This window comes from Tenrec ecaudatus, chromosome 5, assembly GCF_050624435.1.
Source record: "Tenrec ecaudatus isolate mTenEca1 chromosome 5, mTenEca1.hap1, whole genome shotgun sequence".
Taxonomy (NCBI): Eukaryota; Metazoa; Chordata; class Mammalia; order Afrosoricida; family Tenrecidae; genus Tenrec; species Tenrec ecaudatus.
In genome coordinates this window covers 112,654,719-112,665,341 of record NC_134534.1, presented here as the reverse complement: position 1 = coordinate 112,665,341, position 10,623 = coordinate 112,654,719, and the positions used below count along the sequence as shown (strand labels likewise).

Sequence of the window (10,623 nt, the reverse complement as noted above, 5' to 3'; positions counted from 1 at the left end):
CCTAAGCGTAATGATATTATTTTATACATATTCTGTCTCATATTAGCTATTATGTAAACCCCTGGATCCCTAGAATGTTTGCCAAAAAGTGTTCAATAAATTCCTGTTGCTCAAGCGATTGAGTCATTTAGTCATGGCAGGTACAGAGGCCAATGACTCCACGGATTGCGCAGCCTGGTGACAGGCAGTAACTCCATTTTCCTTTCGTTTTGACGATCTTTCTGCATCACCTTATCATCCAACTCATACGCACAATGCAACAAAGTTATGCACTTTTAAGTCTCCCAAATAGGCAAACAGTAAGCAAATTGGCAATAAAATATTTCAGCGAAGTACGCAGTGTGGCACAGTGAGAGAGGTGGCGCGGAAAGGGTGAGGCCAGGCTAGGCGGTGTCTGCAGGGGGTGGGGAAACCACCTGGACTGCGAAAGCGCATGCGCACTGGCAGCCGTGGCGCCCAGTGGTCAAGCCCCTTTTCTAGTAATTTCGCTAAGCGTGACATCATCTCTCTGCGACATTAAGGTGTCTGGAACTCGCGTTTTGGTAACTTGGTTGATGGAGGTGGAAAAGGTCAAAAGTGACCCATCGCATCCCATTTTGCTTTTACTTTTCCACTCTGGACACGTCTGCATATTTTGACAGCAGGGCCGGCGCAGGAAAGGGGGCGCGTCGCGGCCGAAGGGACTCGGCGCTCAGCCAGCCACGTTACCCGGCGTGCCCCGCGCGGCGCGGGCGGAGGGCGTGGGGGAGGGGCGGGGAAAAGGAAGCGGCGGCGGCGCCTGCGGACGTCGCTGTGAGCCCGCGGCGTCGGAACCCACGGCGGCTGCCCAGCGCCCGGCTCGGGCTGTGCCGAGACCCCAGCTAGTTCTGCGTTCCGTCACCCGCCAGGGCGCCTCCGTGCCCCTTGCCACCGCGGCGGTGTGTCCTGCATTTCTCGCTGGCCGAGCCGGCCGGCTGTGGCGTCTCCTGGCTCCCTCGCCCGCCTGCTCCCCCTCCTTTCCTGAGTCACTGCCGCCATGGCCGAGAGTGGTGAGAGCGGCGGCCCTCCAGGCGCCCAGGACAGCGCTGCCGCTCCAGGAGGCGCCGGCGCCCCGGCGGCCGCAGCCTCGGCGGAGCCCAAGATCATGAAAGTCACCGTGAAGACCCCCAAGGAGAAAGAGGAGTTCGCTGTGCCCGAGAACAGTTCGGTCCAGCAGGTGAGGACCGCCTGGGGTGCGGGCCGGGCTCTCTGCCCGCGGCTGGAGACCTCTAGTCTGGGGTCCCCGGAGACAAGGTTGATCCCCGGAAGTGCCCCGGCCATCTTTCCTGGGCCGCATCCCAAATTAGATCACATCCAAGCTTTTGGTTTTGTTCCTTGGGACAGCGCAGAGGTTTGTGGCAGGGCCGCGGCCTGTTTGTGGAACGCAGCGCGCCGCTCGACTCCTCGCCCTCCACCGCCCGAGCCCACCCACCCCAGCTCCCCGCCCCCAGCCGCTCTAGCGTCTCACAAAGGAAAGGGACCCTCGGCCGGGCTGGGGGCGGGCGGAGGCCCGGCGGGTGCACTGTTGGCGACAGCCCAGGCTATGTTTTTGTTTCAAGAATACCAAAAAAAAAAAAAAAAAAAAAAAAAAGGAAGGGACGGGGAGGAGAAGGGCGCATTACTGCTTTTTGTGTCTACTGCCTTAAGTAGGTTTTGGGTACATTTAAGTACATTACGTGTTTTAAATTCTGAAATTTCACCGTCTCCCAGTCTTGCGGGTGGTTAGCACTAACACTGTGACGTAGAAATTGCTTCCAGACACACCTGACGTTATAGTAAAAGGCTTAAGGGGGAAAGCGTTCGTCGTTGATGACTTGCTGTTTTATTTCCAGCGTATCGCACCTTAGATGGTAATGTAGGGTAGGTTTTTGTTTGATTATTGAGAGATGATAGCGTTGTTACACAGATTCTTGTACTTGCATTGACTTTTAAAAAAAAAGTTAATGGGCACTATTGCCCATATTATGAAATCTGCCCAGGAACACAGATTTTGCAACTAATTGAAGCGTCTTAATGAAATTCAACAAATTATTTCCGTTTTTATTGTTGATCTATTATTGATCTGTAACTGAAACAAAGGACACAACTGAAATATGCCAATAATCAGCTTTCCAAGGAACGGTAATAGATAAGGATATTAGTTTCTAAAGCTGTGTTTTGTGAAGCAGTAGAGTGTAGCACATCAGCTAAGAAATTTAGCACCAACTGAATCACCACATTGTTGTCATTGTTGTGAGGGTGGGGTTGTCTCATTGTGTCTATAAAAGTTCTCAATATGTTCATCACCTGCAGTTAGCATTAAAAAATTTTGTTTTTAGATCTGTACCAGTCTACATGCTCTGGTCTAGCCAGATTTGTAGGGTAGATTTGGGGTCATGATAGTGTGTGTGTGTGTGTGTGTGTGTGGGGGGGGGGAGCATTAAAGAACTAGAGGGGGAAAATCATTTTATTCGGGGCTCATACAACTCATCACAGTCCATACATACATCAATTGTATAAAGCACATTTGTACATTCTTTACCCTCATCATTCTCAAAACATTTGCTCTCCATGTAAGTCCCTGGCATCAGCTCTTCATTTTCCCCCTCCTTCCCTGCTCGCTCCTCCCTCATGAACCCTTGATAATTTATAAATTATTATTTCATCATATCCTACACTATCTGACATGCAGTTAGCATTTTAATGTAGTTACTGTACCACATTTCTAATAATTTATCCCATTTTATTTTTTTGGATGCATTTCAAAATAAGTTGCATATCTGCCACCTTTAAAAAGCACATCAATGCCTCTGTCATTAATGAGTTCAACATTTTAAAACTTCAAGGTAAATTTGACGTTCATACAACCATGTACCCCAAAGCCTTATCAAGATGTAGAGCATCCTTCTTAGTTCAGTCATTCTCCCTTCCATCAACTACTTTTTTTTCCCCCACTGTAAGTTAATTTTGCCTGCTCAGCAATTTTATATGTGATTTTGTATAATATGTGCTCTTTGGGTAAGGCTTTTTAAACTGGACATGATTTTGAGATTTATTTTTGTTGTATATTAGAAATTCTTTTCCTTTATTGCATTTCCATTATATGATGTTGTTTGGTAATTTGTAGTTTTTCATCATGTTGTTAAGCCATACGTTATCTGTCCTTTTGTTGAGGCTTAGCTGGATTGTTTCCAGTTAGTACAAATCTTTTTGTATTTGGACATAGTTGGCTGTTTCTTGGGGTTTAAGTACTTAGAAGGGGAATGGCTGGGTGATAGGTCAGGAATATGCTTGCTTTTGTAAGAAATCGCACTTTTGAGAAATGTTTGTACTGTTTTCCAAGCTCGTCAATGTGTATGGGAATCTCTGTTGCTCCACATCCCTAGTAACATTTGACATTGTCAGTCTGTTAATTTTAGCTACTCTAGTGGGTGGGTATCTATATTATGTTTTGGAGAAGCCTTAGGTCTTTGTACAGTCCTATTTCAGGCCATCATTAGCTTTGTTGCTTTTTTTACTGCACAAACTTAGAATCTTATAAATAGAATTTAGTTAGGATATCTATGAAGATGATTTAGCTTTTTGTAGATGATGAAATTAGAATTCTAAGTTGTATGTTTGTGTTTTTAAAACGTTTGAAACCAAAGCAAAATTTTAAAGACTTTAAAGTCACTTTTCTGATGGTCACTTTATTTGACAATTTTCTATCTGAGCATAAAACATGATAAACATTGAACCAAGGGTCTGAAGACAATTTGAAATGTATGTGGGTTTTGTTAAGGGAAGTGCCTATTGGAAAATGAAATAAAATTCTGAAAAGTAGTTTCTAGATGATTCATTTCTCACCCCCCTCCCAGTCAATGCCACCTCATAGTAAAACTGCCCCACGAGTTTCTTAGAGGAGTTAACGAAGCCTCATCTTTCTCCTGTGGCTTCATACAGCAGCAGCCTTGAGTTTTTACCCCACTATACCACCAGGGCAAATAATAAGGCTGGAAATGCCACTGACAAAAATCTTCAGGAAAAAATAGGGAAGTACCTGATCTTGAAAATCTTGGACGGGACTCACCTGGATAAGCAAGATAGTACAAGGGGGATTCAAAGAGTTGATGCAACAGTAGAATGAAAAGATAATTTAACTTCTCAGGAACTTTTTGAAGCCCCCTGTATTATTAAAAGTGGATTTGACCCCCCTTTTTAAAACCTTTTTACTATGGCTACTTCAAATTAAACCTTTTTACTATGGCTACTCCGAAGTTTAAAATGATTTATGTGGCTTGTGTTTTATTCCTATTAGACAACACCTTATCCAGAATATTGGCTTGGAGATCAGTAAATAGTAAGGTCATAACCCGAGCAGAAAAATTGTAGGCAGTGCTATTTGCTTTAGAAATGTCAAGCCATTTTTTAAAGCTTTACTGAAGTATAATTTGCATATCATACTATTCTTTTAGTGTACAATTGGTTTTTTAATAAATAGACAGGATTGTGCAGCCATCATTATAATCTGCTTGAGAAAAATTTATCAACCCATAAAAAAATTCTGTACCTTTTACTAGTTACCCTCCATTTCCCCCAGCACACCTCTGCAGCTCTAGGCAACTGTTCATCTATAGACTTGTTTCGTTTGGATTTTTAATATTGTTTCTGGATTCTTTAACTTAATGTAATGTTTTCAAAGTTAGTGTAACATGCATCAACACTTCCTTTTTTAACATCCCATTCTATTGATATATATACCACAGTTTATTGCTCAGTTCTTCAGTTGACAGACATTTTGGTGTCACACTCCTGTGAATTTTCATGATCAGCTCCCTACTGCTTTCCTCCCCTGTGCTCTCCACATTTTAATGGTTTGTGCACAACCCCCTGCCCCACTATCAATAGCTCTTCTGCTCTGAGTCTCAGCAAATGTTAACTGCAATATTTATTGTATTAAAAATTTTTTTTATAATAGAAATAGTTTTACTACTTTATAAAAGTGAATAAATAGACTCAGCTTAATGGTGTGACAAAACTCATACACTGACTCAGTATAGATAGTACACTCAAACCCTATGACGAGATTGTTCACACCTAACTACTGCCCTCAAGTTGCTTTGATGTTCCTTTGGCTTTTTATCCTTTACGTTCACTTAGGGTAAGTTTGGGGCTGCTAACCAAAAGGTTGATGGTTTGAATCAGTCCAAAGAGTCCACAGAAGAAATATCTGGTGATCATCCACTCCCATAAAGATTACAGCCTAGAACATCTGGGGTTCAGTTCTGTTCTGTCACATGGAGTCACTGTGAGTCGAAAGGATTAGATGGTACGCAGCAACATGTTCATTTGAATGTTAATTCCTCAGAAGATAATTGGATGGATATGCACCAATTACACTATTGACTATAATCTTTTCTATTTTGTGCTTCTCTGGATACCCAATCATATAAGACCTACAATGATTAGGGCTGTTTATTTCTTGATTTTGCAGTTCCCAATATTGTACCTGGCACTTATACAATACTATAAAGGCTTACTGAGTAAAAACAAATTGTATTTTACAGATTTATTTGCAGTATTGTATACTTGCTGTCAATTGGAAATATTTTAATAGTGAGATTTACATAGAAAAATGTGATTATTGTGTTTTTGAATGCCAGCAGCTTCCACTATTTAAAAACAATCAAGCCCACCTCCATTGAATGGATTCTGACTCACAGTTACCTTATCTAGGTTTTCCAACGCTGTAAATCTTTATAGCAGTGGTTCTCAACTCCTGGGTCGCAACCTCTTTGAGGGGGTTGAATGACCCTTTCACAGGGGTTGCCTGATTCATAACAGTAGAAAAATTATAGCTATGCAGTAGCAACAAAATAATTTTATGGTTGGGGGGGTCACCACAACATGTATTAGAGAGTTGCAGCATTAGAAAGATTGAAAACCACTGCTTTATAGGAACAGATAGACTGACATTTCCTTTGGCCAGCTGGTAGACTTGATCTGCCAATCTTGTGGTTGCCAATCTAATGCTTACCCAATAGTGCCGCTCACCACCACTGAATTGATTCTGACACACAGTGACCCTATAAGGGCAGGTTAGAACTTAAAACTGCCCTCTGGGTTTTTGAGATTGTAGAGTCTTATCTTTTGCCCAAGGAGTACCTGGTGGGTTCAAAACTGCTCATCTTATGGTAAGCAGCCCAGTGTGTAGCCCACTTTACCACTTCTGACATTAGGGCGGTAGGGCAATGTTGTTGTTAGATGATTCTGACTCATAGCAACCCTGTGTACAACAGAACGCAATACTTCCAGGGCCTGTGTAACAGCCACACAATTGTTCTTGTGTTTGAATCCATTGTTGCAATCACTGTCAACCCATTCTTTTCCCCTGCCTTTCTAGTCATCCAGGGACCCATCTGTCCTGATAACATGTCTAAAGCATGAGACAAAATTTAGCCATCCTTGCTTCTAAGGAGTCCTCTGCTGTATAGCATTCTGTGTAATGTAGGCCTATGAAAATCCAAACTCACTGCCATGGAGTCAATTCTGACTTACAGGCCAGGGTGGAACTACCCTTGTGGGTTTCTGAGACTGAAGCTCTTTTTGGGAGGAAGCCTCATCTTTCTTCTCTTGGTTTCGAACTGCTGACCTTGAGGTTAGCACCCCAACACAAAGATACCAGTGATATATATATATATATATATATATATATGAATAGAAAAAAAAGAGGACCTGATGCAAAGGGCTTAAGTGGAGAGCAAATGCTTTGAGAATGATTGGAGCAGGGAATGTGCAGATGTGCTTTATACAATTGATGTATGTATATATATGGATTGTGATAAGAGTTGTATGAGCCCCTAATAAAATGTTTAAAAAAAGAATATATTTAGAAGAATATATATATAGAAGAATCCCTTGTTGCTGTTGACTAATGGTGCTATCTTTAGTGTCAGAGCAGAATTGCCCTGTCCAGTGTTCAGTGACTGATTTTTTGGGGACGTATATCATCAGGCCCTCTAAGGCACTTCTCTGTGGAAGCTGTTTTGTCAGACCTTTTCTTCTGTGGGCTCAAACTACAAACTTTTACATTAGCAGTTGAGAGCAAACCATTTGTCTAGGCATAGTTTCATAGGATTGCTAACATACTGCATTTATAACAACAAATTATTGCTACTAGGTTTTCTTCATACATGCAAGGATTTATTCCAAACAAAATGTGTTTAAACATGTCTCTGAACAGCTGTACACAAGTTCTTTCAGTCATAGAGTGGTCTTAATCTCATTAGGCTACCTTTCTTTAAAAAGGTCCAATCAAACTGGTTTCTGGGTGGAGTTGCAGCATTAGAAAGACTGAAAACCACTGCTTTATAGGAACAGATAGATGCAGAGGTCAGTTCAGGAGGTACTGCTAATTTGGGAAGACTTCAAAGGAGATGATCTTGATAGGTTTCTTTTCTTTCCCTGAAGAACATAGGATGAATACAGGGCATTAAGAGATGTTGAGAAAATGCAAAACTACATTGGTTAGAAAAATACCAGGAAAGCAGCATTGAGAATTTTTTTGGCTAGCAAGGGTTTTTCTGTAAGACTTGTTGGGAAACCTTACTCCATCTTCTCTACATCCTTGATCTTGCCCCTACAAGCTACTTTTTGCTCATCAAATTCAAAGAAATGTAATGAGTAGTCCCTGAAGGATGTCAAAATTGCCATTTTGATTCCATGTAAATTGAGTGCAGAAGGGTTCAAATCAAAGCTGAGTGAGCTTATTGTGATCTAAGAAACTCTGACTCTTTGTGACCTGGTGGAAACCCTGCCTTCAAGAACAGTATGGATCTCCTGATCATTCACTGAGGATGTAGATAATAACCTTGCCCTCAGAGAGAGAGTGCATTGGAAAGTGGATCACCTCCATTCCTCACCAGCCAGCCCAGGGGCGGGCAGTCTCCTAGGGGCTTGCCTAGGTATGTTCTTGAATTGTGCTGGAGGTCTCAGTATCAAGAATCATGCCCTATCAGTCATACCTTGATTGCCTTGGTCGGAAGGCCCAAGACCAGTCTTGTAATTGCTTACATCTAACAATGCACATGTCCCAAACGTAGTCCCATTCCTGCTTCTGTGGTCCCACTTACATTGTGACCGATTGATCTGCCACCAGTCATGCCTTTGTATATGTTTTCTTTACAAAGCTTAACTAAAGTTTTCTCTTTCTATAGGTTGTAAGATCTTTTGGTTTCTTTGATATTTAGTAGGGAGAGGCAGAGATGGCCGTTTCAATCCAGGTTTGGCTTACAGGTTATTTGCAAATACTGTTGTTTAAGGATTCATCCTCATGTAAGGAGGTAAACAATATTTGAGTGTGTGCGTGTGATTTCTGTGTTCAGACAGTTTACACGTTGCTTGTTTTTAATTGTGTTAAATATATATAAGAAAACATTGAACCGGCCAGTGACAAGTTGCATTCATCTGGTTTTATTGTTACCACGCATTAATTCTTTTTTTTTCTCACATTAGCTCTTAAAAATTTTGGCTTTTTATTGTGAATGAGGTGAAGATTAACACACACAATTGATTCGCCATTCAACCCAGCTGGCTAAGCATTGTTATCTTTGTTAGAAAGATAGGAAACTAAGGTTCAGAGATAGGTACAGTTCTCAAGGTTACCCAGTTAGTAAATGGCAAAAGCAAGATTTGAATTCAGATCTGTATGTCTCCCAAGCATGCTATATTCATAATACAGTAATACCTTGCTTTACCACCCCCCACCCCCATGTATGTGACTTGTTTTCCTTCCCAAGACAATAATCAAGTAAACAAAGTAGGCTCAGAACAGCTGAGAAAGGGTATAATAAAAATTGACATTTTCAATTCAGGACAGTGTTTTATATTCTTTGAATGTTTTATTTTTACATGGCCTTCTATATTATTTGCCTCTTACCCCTTGGATTAAAAATAACCCATTTTCTTGGGAGAGGAGGTATCTTGTCAAGACTTTGGTGAAAAAGCAGATACAAGACACCTGGAGGGTCTAAAATTGTCTCTTACTACAGAAGGGCAGTTCATAGCAGTAACTGAGCATTATGTAAAAGTTAAATTCTGTCCAATAGAATGTTGAACACGTCTGCTTACTCTCACAGGGTAAGCTTCACCTAGTTGGAGAATCCACTGATGTATGAGACACTTGAGTTTTGGATAATTGAGTAAATAGGGTTTATGAATGTTCTGTTTATGTTGGGTTGATTTCAAATTAAATTATTTTTTGAGGAATGTTGGAATTTTAATTCTTGTGATGGCTGAGAAAGTATGTAGCAATTGTCAGTTTGCAATTCCATTGGGTATCACTTTAGGTTGTTTTATAAGACCAGTTCTTAAAGCAGACATCTGTAGGAATTATGGATTCTTAAGAGGCCCATTCTGCCCTGTATTTAAGTTAGTGGTGACCATATGGGCTTAGGACAAAAATATCTATCTAGGTAGTCTAGAAATTGCACAAATATTTCTTGTATGGTTTTGATTCTTCTCTAGATAGGAAATGAATTTTTTTGGAATTTTGCATAAATTTTGTTTTCTGCATTGGCATAGTCTGGGCCATGTGTATATAAAGCAAAATGTCTTAAGATTGCTGATTGGTATTTCCATGCCAATACGCAGCTGATTTTTTTGTTGTTCTTAAGTAAAAGTATAGTAGATAAAGCTAGTCATGGGGGTTCAATTTTTAGATGTAAGTTTCATAGTAATTTTGGAGCCAATTAAACTGTTTACCTCCATACTTCTTTTTTAGGGAGCACAGAATAGAAGTTTAAGGTTAGCTGAAGTTACATGCAATTTCTGACCCTCCCAAAAAAGCCATTTAGATGAAAATATGACATTGTTTAATTATCATTTGGATTAAACATTTTTAATACAGCTTATTTAAAGTTGTATTTTTTTAAAAAGTTGTATTTGTTTGCCATAGCAGGATGAAATTAAAATTGCTTAATTTTTGTTTCAAATGGAGTGACAGCTGATTTACAGAGTTCATCTTTTCTTGGAATTCTTCATTTATTCCACACTTTAGATATTTTACTCAAAACAAACCAATATTACATTAGACTTCTCCTTAGGAATGGCATACAAGGTGCTTCAGAAAATTTGTGGGCAAATTCTGTTATCTTTTGAATCCATTTGTGGCACTTCCCTGTGTGAAAGTGTGAGGGTGGAGTCCAACCTATCAACCAGGTCACAGCCTGATAGGTCTCCTTAGGGGGTGTATGGCCTTACCTGTAAGGAAGATAAGAAGGAACTTTTCATTCTCTACCGGCCATTGTGCTTTTCTCTCTGGGACTGTTTCTGTCTCATGGTGATGGCATGTGGGCTGGCACCCCTGCCGTGCTCTTACTGACCTTCAATCCATGAACTCTGCACCCACCAGCTTGTGATTTCCCTGTCTCTCATTTCACCTCTCTGGGCCATCGACCTTTGACTGTGAGTCTAAAGAGGGCTCTAGCTAGCATTGGACTTGTGGACTTGAGCTGGACTGGGCTGAGATTCATTCTTTATATAAAATTACTTCTTGGTATAAAATTCTTACTTATTTTTATTTTAATCATTTTATTGGGGGATTTTACAGCTCTCACAACAGCCCATACATCAATTGTATCAAGCACA

General features: G+C 40.9%; 1 protein-coding gene across 2 annotated transcripts in view; it reads left to right on the top strand.

The window, feature by feature from the left end:
• The first annotated feature begins 755 nt into the window (after nt 1–755).
• Nucleotides 756–10,623, top strand: part of UBQLN1 (ubiquilin 1) — a 62,755-nt gene continuing 52,887 nt past the window's right edge. The window contains exon 1 of one of the 2 annotated variants that reach the window (XM_075549832.1): nt 756–1,195. In XM_075549832.1, coding sequence (XP_075405947.1) covers nt 1,016–1,195 — 180 coding nt within the window. In that variant the 5' untranslated portion in view covers nt 756–1,015. The remainder of the gene's footprint in view (nt 1,196–10,623) is intronic. The other variant, XM_075549833.1, reaches the window with a different exon arrangement.